This window comes from Heterobasidion irregulare (genome assembly GCF_000320585.1).
Source record: "Heterobasidion irregulare TC 32-1 unplaced genomic scaffold scaffold_06, whole genome shotgun sequence".
NCBI lineage: Eukaryota > Fungi > Basidiomycota > Agaricomycetes > Russulales > Bondarzewiaceae > Heterobasidion > Heterobasidion irregulare.
In genome coordinates this window covers 639953-659137 of record NW_009258202.1, presented here as the reverse complement: position 1 = coordinate 659137, position 19185 = coordinate 639953, and the positions used below count along the sequence as shown (strand labels likewise).

General features: G+C 53.3%; 8 protein-coding genes across 8 annotated transcripts; 3 read left to right on the top strand and 5 right to left on the bottom strand.

The window, feature by feature from the left end:
* Nucleotides 1–314: 314 nt before the first annotated feature.
* HETIRDRAFT_45399 (Metallo peptidase M22) lies at nucleotides 315–1848 on the bottom strand (the record flags this gene model as incomplete). The annotated part of the gene is made up of 7 exons (XM_009548627.1): nucleotides 315–427; nucleotides 496–572; nucleotides 637–1199; nucleotides 1250–1338; nucleotides 1401–1478; nucleotides 1535–1599; nucleotides 1658–1848. The coding sequence occupies 7 exons, from the start codon at nucleotides 1846–1848 to the stop codon at nucleotides 315–317; spliced, it is 1176 nt and encodes a 391-aa protein (XP_009546922.1).
* A 735-nt stretch (nucleotides 1849–2583) lies between these two features.
* HETIRDRAFT_476087 (uncharacterized protein) lies at nucleotides 2584–4244 on the top strand. Its single transcript, XM_009548918.1, has 5 exons — nucleotides 2584–2822; nucleotides 2885–3107; nucleotides 3166–3446; nucleotides 3497–4001; nucleotides 4065–4244. The coding sequence occupies exons 1-5, from the start codon at nucleotides 2617–2619 to the stop codon at nucleotides 4146–4148; spliced, it is 1299 nt and encodes a 432-aa protein (XP_009547213.1). The 5' UTR covers nucleotides 2584–2616; the 3' UTR covers nucleotides 4149–4244.
* Nucleotides 4245–4547: 303 nt separating this feature from the next.
* Nucleotides 4548–5240, top strand: HETIRDRAFT_452058 (uncharacterized protein; the record flags this gene model as incomplete). The annotated part of the gene is made up of 5 exons (XM_009548917.1): nucleotides 4548–4554; nucleotides 4632–4832; nucleotides 4898–4921; nucleotides 4983–5123; nucleotides 5173–5240. 5 exons carry the CDS (start codon nucleotides 4548–4550, stop codon nucleotides 5238–5240), a joined length of 441 nt encoding a protein of 146 aa, XP_009547212.1.
* Nucleotides 5241–7374: 2134 nt separating this feature from the next.
* HETIRDRAFT_123022 (uncharacterized protein) lies at nucleotides 7375–8818 on the bottom strand (the record flags this gene model as incomplete). The annotated part of the gene is made up of 6 exons (XM_009548916.1): nucleotides 7375–7893; nucleotides 7944–8075; nucleotides 8127–8401; nucleotides 8467–8620; nucleotides 8676–8732; nucleotides 8783–8818. 6 exons carry the CDS (start codon nucleotides 8816–8818, stop codon nucleotides 7375–7377), a joined length of 1173 nt encoding a protein of 390 aa, XP_009547211.1.
* A 233-nt stretch (nucleotides 8819–9051) lies between these two features.
* HETIRDRAFT_319251 (uncharacterized protein) lies at nucleotides 9052–9327 on the bottom strand (the record flags this gene model as incomplete). The annotated part of the gene is made up of 1 exon (XM_009548915.1): nucleotides 9052–9327. The coding sequence occupies one exon, from the start codon at nucleotides 9325–9327 to the stop codon at nucleotides 9052–9054; it is 276 nt and encodes a 91-aa protein (XP_009547210.1).
* HETIRDRAFT_434565 (uncharacterized protein) lies at nucleotides 9105–14573 on the bottom strand (the record flags this gene model as incomplete). The annotated part of the gene is made up of 27 exons (XM_009548914.1): nucleotides 9105–9451; nucleotides 9506–9566; nucleotides 9622–9663; nucleotides 9717–9780; nucleotides 9833–9880; nucleotides 9936–9944; nucleotides 9996–10479; nucleotides 10602–10824; nucleotides 10877–10916; nucleotides 10969–11234; nucleotides 11297–11380; nucleotides 11432–11476; nucleotides 11526–11567; nucleotides 11621–11659; nucleotides 11721–11843; nucleotides 11969–12079; nucleotides 12141–12409; nucleotides 12464–12545; nucleotides 12598–12671; nucleotides 12725–12740; nucleotides 12794–12898; nucleotides 12954–13392; nucleotides 13524–13658; nucleotides 13720–13780; nucleotides 13832–14295; nucleotides 14355–14485; nucleotides 14550–14573. 27 exons carry the CDS (start codon nucleotides 14571–14573, stop codon nucleotides 9399–9401), a joined length of 3534 nt encoding a protein of 1177 aa, XP_009547209.1. The 3' UTR covers nucleotides 9105–9398.
* Nucleotides 14574–15453: 880 nt separating this feature from the next.
* Zfp4 (putative transcription regulator) lies at nucleotides 15454–17454 on the bottom strand (the record flags this gene model as incomplete). Its single annotated transcript, XM_009548665.1, has 7 exons — nucleotides 15454–16075; nucleotides 16163–16234; nucleotides 16325–16483; nucleotides 16535–16575; nucleotides 16640–16805; nucleotides 16909–17103; nucleotides 17227–17454. 7 exons carry the CDS (start codon nucleotides 17452–17454, stop codon nucleotides 15515–15517), a joined length of 1422 nt encoding a protein of 473 aa, XP_009546960.1. The 3' UTR covers nucleotides 15454–15514.
* Nucleotides 17455–17712: 258 nt separating this feature from the next.
* On the top strand, nucleotides 17713–19034 carry HETIRDRAFT_169216 (threonine protease T2; the record flags this gene model as incomplete). Its single annotated transcript, XM_009548913.1, has 5 exons — nucleotides 17713–17935; nucleotides 17985–18037; nucleotides 18091–18675; nucleotides 18733–18883; nucleotides 18937–19034. 5 exons carry the CDS (start codon nucleotides 17713–17715, stop codon nucleotides 19032–19034), a joined length of 1110 nt encoding a protein of 369 aa, XP_009547208.1.
* Nucleotides 19035–19185: the final 151 nt, after the last annotated feature.

Below are 19185 nucleotides of genomic sequence, written 5' to 3'. Positions count from 1 at the left end.
CCGCGTCGAGCGTGCTGCTATCATCTTCCATTCATAATTTGTCGGAGCCGGCGCAACCCTGGTCTGCTGACAGACGTCAAGTCAGTTCCGCCGGCGCAGAGCCCAAGCGTCCTGCTCTAGGACATGCCCCGAGGCGAGGAAGAACAGGATAGAATGTCCAGCGACAAGACAAGCGTCGCATAATGCATCCCAAAAGTGCGAGTAGCACAAGCTTAGTACGAACCAGGTAGATCATCTCCCCTACACCTTGATCGCCCCTCCTGCATACACTCACAGAGCACACGCTGACAGCCCGAAGGCTCACGCGGTCGGGGTCAGCTAGACAGCTCTTCAATGCTCCATTTGGGCCGGATCGCGATCGAGTATGGGTCGAAGTCGCCCGCAAGGAAGCGGTGCATGGACGCCCAAGCAATCATCACCGCGTTGTCTGCATGACCTCACATAAGCGAACGAATAACGACCAGGGCATCCTGGTAATGTGGGAGGAGTATGCACCTGTACATAGGGATGAAGGGGGGAATACCAGCGCAATCGGGGTATCCGGGCTTGCTTCGCGCGCGCATACATTCAATCTTGAGTGTCAGAGTGTCAGAGACTCGCAGTTTTGAGAGACAGGATGAGAGCGGCGCTGTTCACCTCTCACGCAAATACATGTTGCTGGCCACGCCCCCGCTCACCACGACGTGCCGCACGTCGATCCCCTCTCCGACGCACCATCTCAATGCGAGTGCGAGCTTTTCCTCGAGATGCCCAACAGCTGCTCGTTGGAACGCGCGCGCAAGAGAACGCCGCGTGCTCGTGTCAAGGGATGAGACACCACCAGCGGAAGTGACGAAGCGTTCGACCGTCGAATGAATCCCAGAGAATGAAAAGGCGAGGGTGCGCGGGAGTGGCCGGGGCATGAGTGGGAGGGAAACATTGTTGTCATCGTCTGCTTCCTCACCGGTGGTCGGTAAACAAAACTCTTCAAGAGCAGCACCTGGGCCAAGGGCAGACCACGGGAGCGCGAGCATACGGGAGACTTTGTCGAAGACGCGGCCAATACTTTGGTCTTGAGTTGTCGCGAGGATGCGAAAGGACGTGGAGGACGTGGCAAGGAGGAGAAGGGTGTGTCCACCCGAGACGAGAAGTGTTAGGAAGGGGAATGTAGGCATTTCGGAGGGGGAAGAAGTTAAAAGGGCGGTCAGTGCGTGCGCTTGCTAGAGCAATGTCAGAGATGCTGGATGTGCGGCGAGACAGAAAAGAGGACCATGTGGTGCACACCGACGAGAGGTTTGTCAAGGGCAGCCGCAAGAGATTTGGCAGCACTTGCACCTACACCGAGACAGCCTGTCATGCCTATATGCGCGAGGTCAGCTTTATATGTGCGTATATGCGGGTCAAAAATAACGAGGACGGACCAGGGCCCCGCGTGAATGCAATTCCATCTACGTCGATGACGCTGAGATTGGCTTCCGCCAACGCTCTACGAACGGCACCTGGCTGGCGAAGCGTTTAGCGCGACACGATATCAGCATGTGGGATTATAAAGGACGTGCTAGGTTGTGTTGATGAGCTTGAACGGCCTTGTAGGGGTGGATGCCTCCATAGCCTTCGTGTCTGAGCGCTGTGTCACAACCGTTGCTTATATATTGCAGCTAAACGTGTGTTGGCTCACATGGTGTTTTGTTTCACCACGACATTCGACAGGATTTTTTGGGAAGACGTGACGATCGCAACGGCGGTGTCGTCAGCAGAGGACTCAATGGCTAGGACGGTGAAGTGGCGAATGGACGGGCAACATGATGGGGGGCGAGGGAGGGGGAAGGGGCGTCGGGCAAGAGAGTGGAGAGAAAGAGGGACGCGCATGCATGCAGAAGGCGCGACGCGACTCAGTTTCTTATGTGAAGAACCCTTCTTCGCCCACGCTGCAGGGCTCGTGCTGCCTGCTCCTCCTCGTCAATCCGTTCAGCGAGTCGTTGTTCTGGACTGTAGGTCACTGAGCTCGACTAGTGTCGCAGAGCAATTTTGCGAAGGCTCTAACGTTGGACGTATACGTGCACACTTACTGACGGGCTGAGCGCTGCCCAATTTTTCAACTGCCCCCAAGAACACGACGCGCTATGCCGTCTCCCCCGCCGATTCGATTTGCGATGGACGGCCCACCGACAACAGGGCGGCGGTCGTACGAGACGCGGCCCGCGTCACCGCCGAGCATGTTCGTGGAGGAGCGGGGATGGATCTCGAACGACGAGACGCCACGGCCGACTGCGCGGGCGCTGGGGGAGGGTGGAGGGGCGGGGACGGCGTCGAGGCGGCTGGCAATCTTTGGAGACAAGCTGACGGGGCAGAGCGGCAACATCGGACGGGCATCGCCCATCGCAGCGCCGCCGCAGCCCGCACAGCTTCTCCCTCCCCGCTCCATCTCCCACGCACGCCCTGACTCCGCCTTGAACAACAGAGACCCCGCGCCTGCACTTGCCCAGTCCATGGCCTCGAGCACGACCCTCCCACCCTCAAAGGCTCTCCCCTCCTCCATCAAGGTCAACCCACCTCCCTTTCCTCTCATCGTCTCTCATCCACCTTCTCCTCCAGGGCCCCACTCGCACCTATGACTCCAAGCTCGTCTCTCGCGAGATGCACCGTCTCGGCAACTTCGCCCACCTCCCCTCTGCACTTGCCCCCTCCCTCTCCACCGGCCCGTCTTCCTCTTCCTTGAGCCTCGCCAATTCCAGCGCCCCTGCCCCGTCGATCTTATCCACGTCTTCCACCGAAAATCCCTGGGGAACACTGCATGTCCTCGTGCTGCCCCTCTTCAACGGCGAACCACTTCGAATACCCATGTCAGTCCTCGCGTCTCTATCCCGCTTCTCCTCTCGGTCTCATTTGTTGCTTCCCAACAAAGTGAGGACCTGAATACCCTCGTCAAGCGCCACATAGCCAGCATCGTCTCCAATTCTCCTCCGAAAGCGATCGCCACTCTCGAGGCGGAGGCGTCAGAGCTCATCGGCTCCGGTATGGACACGCTCAACGGGAAACTCGCAGGCATCGAGGACGACAAACTCGTTGGGCGCGTCGTGGAACTTTGGGGGTTCTTCTGGGATCAAGTCTTACCATACGTCGAAGGCGTGCGTCTCTTCGCAGCTGTTTGGCAAACAAGCTTGATTGACGTTTCCTTGTGTCTAGGTCCTTTTACCCCTTCAGACCGACCCTATTCTTTCCTCCTTGTACCGCACACCCAAAACCCACCGCAATTCTTCGCCGACGCGTCAGAACGGCAAGGGTTCGATGTCAATGCCGTCGCATCTACTTCCATCCACAGCACAGATCGACGTGCGCACGGTCGCGCTGCGGTCTTTCCGCGATAAAATCATTCTCCCCATCTACACCCGTCTGCACGCTCGCCTTAGCTCGCAAAAGCAAGAGAGCTTCTCCGAGGGCCACACCTATCCTCGCCTGCAGCAGATGTATGCCTCACGTATCTCACCATCCAACAGCACGCTAAACCCCTTCACAGGCTCCTTGTCCTAGTCTCGCAAGGCCGACGCCAAATGACCTCGCTCTCTCTCACCGAGCCCGCCTCGCAGCCGCCCGCCGGTGAAGCCGCCGTGACGCATCTGCTCCGCCTCGTGCGCTCGACGACCTCAGGTACGCGCATCGGCAGCGCGCACACAAACCCGCACCAGGCGCGCACCCTCTCCTTCCTCTCGAGTAACATCCCGCGCGACCGCCGTGGGCGCATCGCGCACCGCCCGAACCCGCTCCGCGCGGACGTGTCGGAGGAAGACGAGGATGAGGACGACATTGACGAGGACGAGGACGGCGCGGAGACCCCGCGGCTTGGGTTCGCGTCCGCGCGGGAGCGCTACCGTGGACGCGAGTTCCTGGAGGCGCTGCGGAGCCCCGACCGGCCGGGTGTGCGGCAGAGTGGAGGGTGGGGGCTCGGCGCGTTCAACGAGGACGGAAAGGAGAAGGCTGACGAGGACGACGAGGACGAGCAGCCCGACTGGGACAACTTGCAGGTGCGCGTGCCGCATCAAGCATTCTAGTGAACATGTTGATCTGTCGGCGTCGTGGGGGTATAGGCGGATGTGGAGCGCATGGTCGGGATGAAGTCGACGACCTCAGGGGGGCCGCCACTCCCTGAGCGGCGGCGGCGAATGACGTGACGAGGAGGTCGATTTATTTCCCTCATCTTTTTGCTGCAACAACCGTGTACTTCTAGATTGCATATTTATTTCGCAAAGCACTGTTGGTTTTTTGTCAAGGATTATCTGTCTGATTTCCTCTGTGGGCACCTATGGCACGTGGTGCAGGGCCAGGGTGGCGTGACCGGGCGCGCGAGCGCGTCGCAGCGACGTTGGGAGTCGACGTCACTTGGGCACGAGCCCCTCAAGGCGACGTCATACGAAGAGAGAGTGGCCCCTCGCCAGGAGCCCCTCGGATCAAGGCGTATATAAACACCCCTTTTGCTCCTCACTCGCTCCTATTCCATTTTTTGCCCATTCACCGCTCACCCATCCTACCAATTCTACTTCACAATTCTACCCTTCAGGAGATTCGTACACATGGCTGGTGAGCGCTCCGCTCGACGGGGTATGGTGGATCGGATACGCTGCTGATGCCGACCGCGGTCTCGTTTGTTTGCGTAGAACACAAAGATCCGTCGCGCGTTGCGGCAGGGCTAAAAGCGTCGCTGCACAACCCGCATGTGTCGGACGAGGCGAAACGACATGCGCAGGAGCGCCTTGAAAGTATGGGCTCTGTCCAGCATGGGAAGGCGCAGCATGAAAACCTTGGCACCCACCATGTAGGGGTGAGCCACCATCATGTGGAGGACAACCGCGTTCTCGGTACGTGGGCCGCGTTGGGCCATCTCAGGTTTAACCGACATTGGTATACTTATGGCGTCTTACAGGAGGATATAAGGCCACTCTACACAGTAAGTGATCGGACACCCCATCCGCGACAGTGACCGCTGAGATGCGTATGCGCGGTATCAGATGAGTCTACATCTCCCGCTGCCAAAGCGCACGCACGCGAGATACTCGAAGCCGCTGGGTACCATGTCGACAAGCCCAAGGGCACAAGCGAAGAGGAGCACACCACGCGCGTCCTCGCTGGCTACAGGGCCGCCCTACACAGTAATCCCTCTCACTGCTGCGGAGAGCGCATCTCTGACGTGTTTCATAGATGATAGGGTGTCTGCTGAGGCCAAGGCGCACGCTCGTGAATATCTACGAGAACACGGTGGTTTGTGAGATTCTGCGTTTTGGACGCTATGTGCAATAAATAAGTCTTGTACCATTTTTTGCTGGGGTTTGGCAAAACCATGTAACCTATCACATATAGTTGACCACGCTGCTGACTTCAATTGATAACTTTTTGGATGCTCGTTCGGCGTGGTGGGGCTCTCAAGGTGGTATCCTGATCATATTCAACTGGCGCTGTAACATAGAGTACAGGTACAGGTACAAACAATTGTCGTAAACGGGTTGATGATCTCCTATGGTACTGACCCCCCAGGGGGGACTGTAGAATTATTCAGTGATCCTGGCGACAACTACAAAGATATTTGAGTACGAAGGCGCGAACACAATTTGCAGGGAAAGACGCACGCGCCAAAAAGATGACAGAGAACAGCAGGCAGCGGATTTCCGGGGTAATTGAGGCCACTATCATCACGAGCGCGTGCAGACTTGTGCCACGGACGGGTCGCCGAAGTGGTCGTGGGGAGGGAGGCCGCGACATGGGCGGTACTGGATGGCGCCGTGAATCCGAGGATGGGGACAAGTGGGTTGCCGGCGTCCTGGAGGTGTCCTAACCCGCGCACGTTCAGGTCAACGTGGGCATTGAGGTCGATTTCCTCTTCCTCGCGACGCGACGGAGGGCCGGACGCCGTGGTGCGCGAAGACAGCGCGAGTTTCTCCCTGTCTGGGATGGGGAGCAGGTCGACAAGTGGGTCCCCGATCTCTGAAAGGTCTCTGTTTACGTGCGTGACGGCGTCCGCTCGCGGCGGTAGAGAGTCGGCGCCTTGAACCCTATGCAGACCCTGATCAGTATGTGGGTGTATTCGCCGCGCAGCCAAAAATACGCGTATAGGACTGGCGTCGTTTGGCGCCAAACTTACGGAGCGCCGGGGGGGCTAACGAGGAGGCTTTTGAGTGAAGACAAGAGATCAGCCGTCTTCTGTGGGCGATCTACGAGCTGCTTACTGTGGGGAGCCGGCCGGCGGCGGAAACACGCGTACAGGGGCCGCAGAGACGCAGATGGCGAGAGCATAAATGAATACGGTGACGGCAGCAGACCACATCGCTTTGTCCTTGGAGCCTGATGAGGAGAGGAATATGATTTGGGTAGTGACCGCCGAGAAACGCAGTAATGAGCAGTCGAGGGACGTGAAGTGCTCCTGATTCGAGGTACTTCGAGGATAGTAGGTAGCCGGTACCAGGAGAATATGGGCGAAGGGAGCGCAGCTGGAGGACATCTGAGTTGACGAGGACTCGTTATATGCTACCTATCTTTACTGAGTCCTGTGCTCGATTGATAGTTGTTGGGCGGGTGCATACTACTAACATCGATCAATCTATCTTACCCTTCTGCTCGAGACATGAGAGATCAGGTAACCTGTCCAGACCCAACAGTTCGTAACGAATTATGAAAGGTAAGGCTGTGTGTTTGAGCAAGGACTACCATCGTCCATCGACTTGACGTCCTTCAAGACATCAACAAAAGAGCGTGATCATGATGCAGTTGATCGGTAGACCAAAAAGACCTTTACCGCCAAATCGTTGCCTCTCTATTTGTGAGTAATCCTTCATAACGACACTTTACTCGTGATATCGTAACAGGTTGGTGGCTTCTCGTGAATTCTTGTTCCGGAAACACTGTTCAATCTATTTGTTGAAAACGACAAGATCCGAGGTAGGTGAACAATTATACATTAGTGACGAGCCTTGCCCCTGCCAAATGTTCATCAAGATTGTAGGATCATCGTGCTTTCATAGCGGAGGGACACCGCTGAAACATTGAATTGCACCTGTACTCACCTGGGCATTGGCCAGTTATGGACTAGATTATACTCCATAAAGTCGCGGGAGACCAGGCTTTCTCGCAAGAAGGTCGTACGCAGCGATGTACTTCAGTATCTGGATCGATTGGTCAATTGATCAAAAGCTCCCTCTGTAGAGAAGAATCTGGTTCCACTGAGTTATCTCATCGAGACAGTTGACGCTGGGGAGCGCTGGGTCAGGGCTCTGAACGTCAAAACCGGGGCTGATCGCGCAGAAGACTGAGCAACCAGAAATCTTCCGAATTCCTGCGAATTAGATTAAAGCGACATGTGAAGGGTATCATAAAATAGAGGCTAGCCACATCATTTCGACAACCCCGGTATCATCTGCTCACCTGCTCCACTCTCTGCAAGAGTGATTGTACCCGCTCCTCCAAACCACTTACGTTACCTTCCACCAGCTTCCTGTTCTCGTCTAGACTACCCTCGACGCTATCTAGTGCTCTGCTCAACTCTTCTAATGCCTCCCGGGCTTTCTTCTGTTCTTCCTCAAGACCTTCGAGGGTGCTCTGGAACTCCGCGGCAGATGTGTGTAACGCGGACAGAGTTCGGAGCCTCATAAGGATGTGTGGAATATGAGGTAGGCTCGGCACAAGGCGAGTGAGGATGGGGGTGATCTGTTCTTGGAGGGCAGAGGGTGCCGCGTTTGGCGGAATGGCAGCTTCATTGTGGTGGGACTGACGCCGATGTTGTTGGTTTGCAGAAGAGACACGGTCGAGGTCAGATAGAAGGAGTTTGAGACGACGCGATATATTATCTAAGTGACGAGGCTGGGTAAGGACGGTGACTTGGGTGTTCAATCGACTGAGGAGGAGAAGAAGAGGTGTTGGCATTGGAGAGGCCTGGATCACAATCAATCAGCGCCCAACAGTTTTCGACAGACTGGACGTACCTCATCGAGAGAAGTGCTAGAAGAGCCAATGAGCTTTTCTACCTCGCCAACTCGACGATCCATCTCGGCCAATTCCTTCACACCGTCCTTCGCTTGATCTCCATCCTTTACTTTCGTTGTGGCTCCCTCCTCCTTCACCTCTACTGTGTTTAGTATCTCTTTCTTATTGCCATGGCTTAAGACCTCCTGTACGAGTCTCGATCTACCCTCCTTTTGAGAGACCTTGTCCAGCCGGGCTCTCACATCCACCAGCCCTTTGATCAACTCGCCTGGATCGACATTGCTTTCCTCGCGTTCCTTCTGGAGTAAAGGGTTAGAGGGATCCGAGACCTCGTTCTCTAAAGACGCTAGTTCGTTTTGAAGCAGGCGCAGACGCGCAGATAGGGATTTTTGTCGAGAAGGGGAAGGCGAAAGGCTTCGTGATGGAGGATACTTGTAAAGAGAGCGATCCTGACGGCCTCCTGTGTCACGCGTGGATAGACATGGTGGTGAACGTGAATTTGTGACAGGAAACGAAACTTACTCTTGCGCTCTGCGCGCTTGAACCGTCTGCTCGCCTCATCTGTACCAATCAGGCTGCTGTTGTCGAGTTCTTCCCTCCCTGGCGCTTCTATAATCTTTCCTCGAGATGTGTGACGCGTCTGAACTCCTGATTCTTCATCGCTCGAGTCCCCTTGCTACCATATGGAGAGGTACGTTGAAATCCAAAAGAGCAAGATATATATGACTTACTTTGGCTTGCGAGGAAGGGAATACATCCTCTGTCTCGTAGATATCTGGGGCTGTATCCTAGTATACGCTATAAATTGAGCTCGGAAATGATAGAAAGAACGTCGTACTATGTCTGGCAAGTTTGCATATTTGTTCACGCTCATTGTGAGGTTTCTCGAGCTATTCTGTCGAACAAAATCGTGAGTTGGGAAGAAACAAGCGGACAACTGAGGTAATATAGAGTGAGGTGAAGTTAGCGAGGTAGCGTGGGAATAGATTAGACGAAGCATCGAAAAAATCGTCACCTGAGCGATTCGAACACTCGCGGGCAAAGCCCAACCGCTAAGCTAAGTAATAGCAGGCGATCCCGTTAACCACTCCGGCAAAGTGACTTAGCTCATAAACGTGTATAGTTTGATATATACCGATCATCGTTGAATATCGAATCCACCAAAATTTTGTGGAAAATTCCGTTACCAGCACAAGACTCAGCACATAACAGAAGAATTAGCTTGAAGTCAACTACGCCAAGTATTACGGATAACTTGTACGAAACCAAACAACACTTTCGTGATAACACGCTCGGAAATTTAGGGTAACGCATCCGTAGGAACGGTATATAAGAATGTGTCGTAGATGTTTTAGATTGTATTGAGTAGATCATCGTCTCCATCTAATTATCGCCGCAACAGCCTACTTCAAGATGTGATAGAATTGAACCTCATGCATCCTGTCGCACAGGAACTAAGCACCCTGACTTGCGGCCAGCTGCCTGATACCAAACAATTCAATGAGGTCTGTCATATAAGTATCAGTAGAGTTTGGCGCTCGATGCAAGGAGAAACATTGACCGTTCAACCTGGCTTCCTTCTTCTGGCGCTGAGTTTCTTTGTTCTTCATACCAGAAAAGGCCTGCACGTTGTGGTGTGAGTCAATGTCGCGTCATTACTTCTGCCGCAATACACACCTCTTGAACCAAATGCTTCTTCTTCTCTTGAATGTCAATAACCTATCGGGAATAAAGTCAGGGAAAAGACGCCCTCCACTGAATGGAACCCATGCCTTAGACTCTACCGTATCTTCCGCGATGAGTTGATAGACGTGAACAGGTTTCTTTTGGCCAATACTGGGGACACGATCAGCGATACACGTTTTCAAAGTCACGGGAGCAAATATACCGATTGCATCTATCAATTGCCTGACTCTCGATACCTTCCTGCCACCATCTGTAGAGTCGAAAATCAACGTGCTATCTGTGAACGAGCTTTGTATGCGACGCACGGGTCCATGCTGCGTGATATTCCATGAGCGACGTTCTCTTGGCGATAAAAAAGAACTTACAGGTAAACATTGTTCGCCACCGTGAGATTGAGACCAAGTGCTCCCGCTTTCAAAGAGATGAGCATCACTCTGGGAATCGCACCGGGGATGGCAGAGTCATAAGCGGCACTTGTGGACGCCGAGGACTTAATTCTTGTCGCATGTTTGCCCTTTGCCTTTGCCTTCGCCTTTCCTTTTCCCTTCTTCGTCCATACGGTGTCGTCGTCAGAGATAAAATCATCCTCGCCATCATCATCCCGGGCACCGTTCGGATGGAAGTCGCCGTCGTCATCTCCTTGGTCTTGGAAGGCTTCATCGGCTACATCCTGGGTCATCTGCGTGCTAGAGCATCTGCGAGACGGCCGAGAAGCGGTCTGAAATGGCTGTGCTGCTTGCGTAGAGGTCGTGCTCTCCTCAATGGGAATAGAGAATTGTTCAAGAGTCTCCTGTCGCCTCCTCGCAGACATTTTCCCGTCAAATCGGACGTATGGGATACTAAGCGGCACTGCGTCAGCTCCACCAGCAAGGAGAATGAGCATCCTAAATTACCCTTCTTTATCAAGCGTTTCCGCAATCTTAAAGACACTGAATCACGATGTGTTGCACATGCGGCGTTGGAAGGATTACGCACCTTGTCCAGGAAAGATGTGAACTGCGAAAATACAAGGGATTTTTCGGTCAGAGGCGTCAGCTTCAGGAGGTGCACCAATTGATCGATTTTAGCCGATGAACTGGCGGAACGGATATCACCCTTGTCTTCCTCATCTTCGTCCGACCGTACAGGCACCTGAGTCAACTCTGTCGGTGGTGGCGGCTCGATAAGGTCGCCTAGGCCAAGGGGGCGCCGGTCCTTTGTTATCGTCAGAATTTTTCAATGGACATGATTGAGCCGAGATGCAAACCATGGGACATTTAGGATCACGAGCTATGACTTCGCTGATGCTAAAGAAACAAAATCTCAGAGAGTATCGAGCGATACGGGCAATTAACCTACCAAGCAAGGCAGAATCGGTGTGAGCAAACGGTGATGCGAGGTTCGTCCAAAATCCCGAAACAGATTGGGCATTCTTCATTGTCCTCTATGGCCTGGAAGAGTTGGCTCTGCAAGCGAACCTTAACCTCAGGTGTGATCTGGATGGTTGCGTGAGAATGTTCATCATCGGCATGGCGAAGTTGCTCGACGTAATCAGCCGGAACAAGTCCTGGATGAAGCGCAAGTTGTCGAAGACGGGTGAGCATACTCAATGCATTTGTTGAGATCTGAAGCGTGCAAAATTCAGTTACATGCGCCTTGAAGGTCATGACTACAGGGCGAAACATACAGAGACGTTAGTGATCCCTTCAGGGCGGTTCATAAAGCCTTCAATGCGCTGCTTCGAAAGCTGTTCAACCGTATCGTACAGCTCCTATAGAATCTTCAGATGAAGTGAATGCGAAGGTTCGTATAGAGTACTCACCCTCGCTTCGGGACTGAGGGACACAGGAACAACTGTCATTTCGACCTGCCAGATGTTTAGCCAGGTAGATTGGTTGCATAGTTGGAGCACTGACCGGTGGAAGAGGAACAAGGTAATTCCCTTCGCTATCTTGCATCTGCTCAATATTAAGCATGCGATTGAAAACTACGCTCGAATGAAATAACTTACTTCCTTCGTCCGGCGAATACAGATCTGACTCATGAGAGCCTGTGATAATATAACATATCAAATATCAGTCTTTGAGTCAATAGTAGTCCAAAAGCTATACCCTTAGAAGCTCAGCACCAGACGGGTCCCCATCCTTGAGTGGGCGAAGGACAAGTCTTTTGTAGAAGTCGGGGTTATCGAGTGGGCGGCAAATTCGAAGGAACGTGAGGATAGAACCGAGATCCTTTGACCAATAAGTGTCAGGTACGTATGCATGCGTCCGACTCAGAAACTTGCCTGTGGCGAATTGATCTAACATGACGTTTCAGTGACTAAACGACAGGGAAGATGAGGGATAAAGGCGCTCACGATGGGCGTGCCAGTCAAAACCCATCGTCTCTGCGCCGCCAGGGCAGAGACAGCCTTGGCCATCTTAGTACGGGGATTTCTAATGTTGTGTCCTTCATCTAGGATCACTCGCTAGATCCAAAGACCACGTCGATAAGACTTTGCTGATGTCCGACGTAAAATTATGATGCACCTTCCAGTGAACACCGAACAAGCTGCTGTCCAGCTTCTTCCTCTTTTTACTAGGACCCTTTGATTCCGATGCTTCAGGTGCATTGCTTTGGAAGTTCTCATGTTCGCCCGCAACCGTCTGATATGTTGTAATCACCACGTCATACTTCTGCAAGTCTTGTGCAGACATCGAGCGGGTGCTGCCGTAGTAGACGCAGTATGTAAGTGCACCAGGAACACAATGGTCCTGGATTTGTTTCTCCCAATTCGAGAGCACGGAAAGGGGCACAACTAGAACGAAGATTGAGTAATTCTAAAATATGAACACTGTAGCGACGAAATCACCTATCAATGTACTTTGGCCGCAGTCAGATTGGACATCAGCTTTGGTCGCCAAGACTAGAGCGATCATCGTCAACGTCTTGCCCTGCAGCAAATGAGATTTTCATTCTAGTGGAATCAACGAGACGAAGACGCACCAAACCCATGCTGTCGGCACAGAGCGCGCCTCGGCCAAGAATGGGAGCAGCTTCTTGAGGCGTCTTGGTAACAACTGTCAATTTAAAGTTAACTCAGCGTTTTGACATATAGAGCAAGCAGGTTTACTGTTGTAATAATAAGGCTTGATAACGATTGTCAACTTATATCCGACTCGCGAAGGGCATATCTCCTTACCTTGGCTCCAGTCGTCCGATATTGCCAGAACTGAACGGGCTTGTCCTCGTCCTTACTTGGTAGGGTCGGATATTCACGGTCAATACACCATCGGAGTGCTTGACTCTGCGACACAAATGCTATCAAGAGGATGTCCGTTACCAGATTCCTTGGCCCTTACCTGATGCTTTAACAAATTCACTGTCAATTCTCCGTTAGCGATCCCAGGCGGAGTCGCGTGAACAGGTAAAGACAAGATATCTTCCGTCGAACATAAGGTATCCAATAAGCTGCTTCTCCTTCCCTCATCGTCCACCTTTTCTAGATTGTTCAACATCTGTCGTAGTTCTGCGGCCTTCGCAAATGCCTCCTGCTGCTGCTGAATTCTTTTCTGTTGAGCGGCGAGCTCTTGAGGACTCATTCGAGAAACTTGTGAAGGAGAAGGATATGCAGGGCCTGGACCCATTTGCGAGTCAGATGGGCCAGACCCAGCTGCGGAGGCGGTCGCGATTTGCCCAGCAGTCTGGCGTTTCGGAAATCCTCGCTGACCGGGTGTTGCCCATACGAGAAGAGGCTCGAGCTGGTCGCGCAAGTCCGAGGCTCCATAAATCTTTAGGGTCCTATGAAAAGAGTCAGGACTGGAGCCGGTTGAGGTGCGAGAAGTCTGAGTTACTCACACAGACAATGAGTAGCAAAAACCTCGCACTGGAGCCATTTTATCAACATTGTCGACGAGAAGTACAGCAGCAACGTACGATTGCCTTCATTCATGGTTCCCTCGACAGTTACACGCCGCTGGTCCATCAACGGTGCTAATTTGGATGCAATGTCACGAGGAATGTGACCGACTTGCGCTTGCCCTATATTCTTTACTTGTATCGCATTTCTGTAGCCATCAACAATGTTCAGAAGGCGTGGTGAAGTGACATTCAAGAAGTGATATTCACCTGTCAAAACGGTTATGAGGCTCTCTGACCAAAAGGACTTGTTCTCCTGCTGCGACCATGCCTAAATTTGAAGGTGTCAGCGACTTTGTGAATACAGATTTTGATCATGTACCTCCGTAGTACTGGACACCAACCACATTGGTGCTCTTCGTACAATAGAGCTCGTCTCTCAGTTCTTCTTCTAGTGCCTCGTCCTCTGCTCCTTCCTCCCAGCGTGCATCAACCGGAATGTTTGCGACTGCCTGGGCTCTTTGCGTCGCGAGTGTTTGAGATGCAGGGGTCGGAGCGTTTTGGGCTGGGGCATTTCCTTCCGAGCTAGCTTCAATCGTGACGTGAGGCGTCTTTCTCTTTTTATCGTTCGATGATGCGGTCGGTTTCGGTTGTGAAGACGCCTGTGAAGAAGGAAGCGCGGACGGTAATTTCGCCGATGCTAGAATATCAGCAGGGTCAATGCGTCGAGTTGCCAGAGCCGTGCGGATCTTCTTTTGATCTTCTGTCCGCAGAAAATGAAAGCCATCCACGCGTTCCATACCATATCCCGCTATTTGAACAAGAATGGCACGCGTGACACAACCCCTGTACACACACAACGAACTTAGAGGCCACATTTCGGTACAAAGGGACGGCGACAATACCAGTGACGCCATTCGACGCCTTCGCCCCACTTGGTTTTGATTGTCTTGCCATACCGAAGAGCACCTTGCTCAATGGCTGTGCCTCTACATGGCGCGGGGCCGTGACATTTTGCTCTGGAGCTTTTACTGTACTGAATAACACAATGTCAGACGCCTCGCAAGAAAGCACGCTGGGGAACGAGAATATAAGATCACCTCTATGTGGTGCAAAGAGGGCATCTATCTCTCACGGTGAGGTCCGTTCACAGAGTGAGACGGAGAGCTATAGTCTGTGGTAAATATCTAAATGGTATGAGTCTGGGAGAGGCGACGCGCCACCGACGCGACTGACGATGGATAAACAACTGTCAACAACACGTTACGCCCAACGCGCTTGAGTGAGCGAGCCAATTCCAGTTTCCATCGGCTTCTGTAATTCATTCTCGTCACTTCCGACGCATACAGTGACCCCTTTTATATCAGCCATTGATTGCGAGCGAGGACGGAGGAGCAAGGACTAACTGACCATGATTTATCATTTTATATGATCTTCTCCCTCATCTATGTGAGCCAAGGCAGGGCCAAACCATCAATTTCGCCAGCGGCAGTTTCACACGTTGCAGGGAAGAGAGTGATAAGATACCCCGCCCAGGCATTTTGATTCATATCGCTGTCCTTGCTGTCTTACTCCACATCTGAAACAGACCCATTTCTGGATGCTTGCAAACACGATAGATAGGTGAGCGGATCTCGAGAAGGGTAAGGTGAGGTCCTCCGAGGTGCCGTGTCGTAGCACTCAACATCATGGTTACAGAGGTTGCAAACACGACTTCGAGCAGCACCGTGCCATGTTCTGTTCGAAGGTGATCAATTTGGGAGCAGGTGCGGGATGCCTGGTCTATGCCATCATCATCGTTCACTAGCGTCTAGGCAAATTCGAATTCCAATGCCATCGATATCAAAGAGATGCTAACCCCTGCTAAACCTTGCACACCACTGCCGTAGATGAACGACAACGATACGCATGCCTTTTTGGCCTTCATCACACAAGGCTTTTCGAGGTTAATTTCCTCCTCACTATCGAATCGACACCATGTTGCGCAGTGCGATTCACGCGGCGGATGTTTCGACTTCAGGTTTGATGAAGATCAGCACCCTCGTAGATAGAGAACCAACATATGCTAACGAGAACTGCCCCTCGCAAGCCCGGCTCTGACACGCCTCGCCCATGCATCCACAATCTCCTTCTCCAGCACGACCCCATGCACTGCCTCCAAATGCCTTCGTAGATCATACGCGCGCCCGAAGGCGTACTCGCACGCCGCCACCGCTCCCTGCAGATGTTGTAAAGGCGACAACGACGACGAGAAGCCGCTCAAGTTGGGGTACGGGCACCGGAGCTGACGCAATCTGCCCATACCGGCGCCAGTAGGCCCAGAGTCCCCAGCGGCGGCGCGCTGTGCGTATAAGCGCCCAGTCATGGCATCGATGCCGCTAGGTCCTCCTCGCGCTTCACCTGCGTCACTGCATTCCTCATCCGTGTCTGCGTCAGCATCAGCATCGTTTTCTCGTCCGCGCGCTTCCCCACTCTGTCCCTGATCGCGCACAGCGGCATGCACGCGAGCGACATGTCGCTGCAGTATGTGCTTATATCCGAACGCCCGCGCGCACCCGATTTCGGGGCACACGAAGTCGCGCCTGCCGAGGTGCGTGATGGTATGGTGCGTCGTGAGCGCTTTTTTCTGTGGTTCGAGCAAGGACCAGCATTTGAGCACAGAGTAGCGAAGAATGAGAGAAGTTGCGTAGATTGGATAAGAGAATAGACGCACAGACTTGAACTCCTTCCAGCACCCGTCCTCCTCGCATCTCCAATCTCTCCCGACCTCGCCTCCGCGCCTCCGCTTCTTCGGCCGGCTCTCTGCCTCGTCATTGCCACTATCTTCTCCTCCTCGCCCCTCCATCTCCATGCGCATCTCCCCTTCGGCCTCCACATCCGCATCCGCATGCACCTTTAGATGCGCCCTCAGCCCCGCATGCGACGCAAAGGTGCGCCCGTTACAGGAGGCATGCGGACACGTCGGCGGATGCGCCGTGCGGATGTGGTGCTGGAGTGCGGTCCATGTAGGAAAATAAGCCGGCTCCGTTGCTGGCTGAGGTAGGACTGCATCGGAAGAGGGCAGCGCGAGGGCGGGAACAGAGACTAGAGCGAGGCACACGGGATGCGCGCACGTATATCTCTTCTCTGCAGAAATACGAGAAAAAGTATTTAGAAATCTATTGGGCTCCATCGGGGAGTGGTGACCAACCCTCGTGCACCTTCACGTGCGCGCGTAGCTTCTGTGCCGTCGCGAACGACTTTGTGCACTCGTTGTGTGTGCACAGATATGGTTTACTGCCGGGAGGCGCGTGTTCAGCGGCAGTGTGTGCGCGAAGTTGATGGTGCTTTGCGAAGGCGGCAGGGCACACCTCACACTAATGGAGGGCCGTAGGAAAGATATTAATAAAGAAGCAGCGGCGACGATACAGTAGAGCCATGAGACCCAACAGAAGTGATGACCCTGAAATGCGCACGCACCTCATAGCTCTTCACACCCCTGTGCATGACCTCGACGTGTGTATTCAGGTGCTGCGGTGTCCAAAAGCGTTTGTCGCATCCTGGTTCGGAGCATGCGAGCGGACGCGCAGATGTGGGAAGGTGCGTGCGCGCATGTGCGGCGAGGTGGGTATCGCGGAGGTAGGATTTCGAGCAGGAGGGGCATTTGTATGGGCGCTGGATCCAGGCTCATTAGCAAAATGACAGGCCAGGCATGACAGGAAAATCGCAAAAATCAAAGAATAGGAGAAAGTAAAAGAAGGCGAGAAAGGGGAAAAGGAAGAAAGAGAAGGTGCGTACATGTCCAGTATGCGAGCGCGTGTGCTCAGCGAGACGCGACGGCTTCGTGTACGCCTTGTCGCATCCCTCAAGATCACATCTATATACTTTTTCTCGCGTCTTCGCGGTTCTTCGTCCAAGTATACGTCCATTCTTAGACGTAGATGGTCCTGCGGCGGCATCAGAGGCGCGCGAAGATGCCTCGGCGTCGACATCAGTATGGAGATCGGTGGTCGTGTCGGTGTTCATGTCAGGGTCCACGTCAGAGGCAGAGAGGTGGATGATATACAATTGGGTCGCTTTTCGCTTCCCGGAGACGGTCGTGGTGGGCGCGGCAGCTGCTGTGGACGTCGCCATCGCTTTCGAAGGCGGAAAGAGAGGAGGGCTATATCTTGTGGTGTTTGGGCGATGAGAGTAACGAAGCAAGTACCAGGGGTCCTTATACGCATAGCGACTCAAGTACTCAATACCCACCGTTATCATGACTCTTTGCAGCGTATCGCAGCAATGCAGGAGAAGAAACCACTCATCCCGAAGCCTTCCAACAAGCCGCGATACGTACTCGTCATACATGGCGGTGCGGGCACAATGTCTAGAGAGGCTTCCACGCCTGAGCGGGAAGCGCGGTACAAGACCGCGTTGAGCAGTGCTCTCCGCGCCGGACACGCGGTATTGCAAGATGGTGGAGAGGCAATGGACGCGGCCGTCGCAGCCGTCATGTCCATGGAAGGCGAGTCGAGATCTGTGTTTCTAACCTGCCATCTGACAAGGAGCCCCAGACTGCCCGCTCTTTAACTCTGGCAAGGGTGCTGTCTTCAACGTAGTAGGTCAGGTTAGTTCGGGTCTCGTTACTGAGAGCAAATTTCGCAAAATAAATCTCCTTAGAACGAGCTTGAGGCCTCTATCATGCTATCCAGGCCACCCTCTTCACATCCAAAGATCCCACACAAGAGACGTGGATTTTCATTGACCCTTCTCACACGCACACGCAACCCATCTCACATGGTCAGAGAGCTCTATCTTTCTCCACAGAGCTCTCCACACCCATTTCTTTCCGGTGCCGCAGCTGAAACTGTTGGCGAGACACTGGGCGAACAACTCGTAGACCCTTCATATTTTTTTACCGAGGCACGCTGGCGTGAACACCGACGTGGGCTCGGGCTGCCCGAAACCCCCTTCCCTCCAGGACATGTCCTGTCTTCTCCACCGTCAGAGCTAAACCTAGACCAATTGCCGACCGGCACGGTGGGTGCTGTCGCGCTTGATGTGCACGGCTGCATCGTTGCGGTGACCTCAACCGGTGGCCGGACGAACAAGATGGCAGGAAGAATCGGCGACACGCCGCATATGGGGGCTGGATTTTGGGCGGAAGAGTGGAAGACAGAAGGGTGGATCCGCCGTACCTGGAACAAGGCACTGGGACGGAAGAGTAAACAGGCCGTCGGTGTGTCTGGCACTGGGGATGGGGATGTGAGTCTCATTTGCCGGTAAAACGCAGTTCGTTCAAGTAACCGAATATTGCTCTAGTACTTCATCCGACAGAACACCGCTTGTACGCTTGCCCGTCGTATGCAGTACTTACACGAGCCATTGTCTAAGGCAGCACAATATGCCGTGGATGATCTTCGCAGAGTCGGAGGTGACGGCGGTCTTATCGCGGTCGATAGTGAAGGACATGGTGAGATATTTTCTTTTGATCTTCACTAAGACGATCCACTGATTATAATTCAGTCGCGATGCCTCTGAACTGTCCTGGCATGTATCGCGGGTTGATTGGAGTGGACGGTATCCCAAAAACAGCAATCTTTAGCGATGAAGAGCTATCGTAAAGCACGCAACTATGGTCCTTTCATGTCAACGTTGTCTTCTGCTTCTGCACAAGCTGAAATATGTTCGATTGTACTCACACTCAACCGCTATGTTACCTGTTCTTTTTTCACAATCTCGGCAAATGGGAATATAGCGCGCCATGTTGACCCT

Excerpts from the sequence above, each read along its gene's own strand:
- HETIRDRAFT_476087 (XM_009548918.1), top strand. The coding sequence starts at position 2,617 with ATGCACCGTCTCGGCAACTTCGCCCACCTCCCCTCTGCACTTGCCCCC. Across the intron at positions 3,108-3,165 it reads TCTTACCATACGTCGAAGGC|GTCCTTTTACCCCTTCAGAC; the intron begins GTGCGTCTCTTC and ends CCTTGTGTCTAG. Across the intron at positions 4,002-4,064 it reads CCGACTGGGACAACTTGCAG|GCGGATGTGGAGCGCATGGT; the intron begins GTGCGCGTGCCG and ends GTGGGGGTATAG.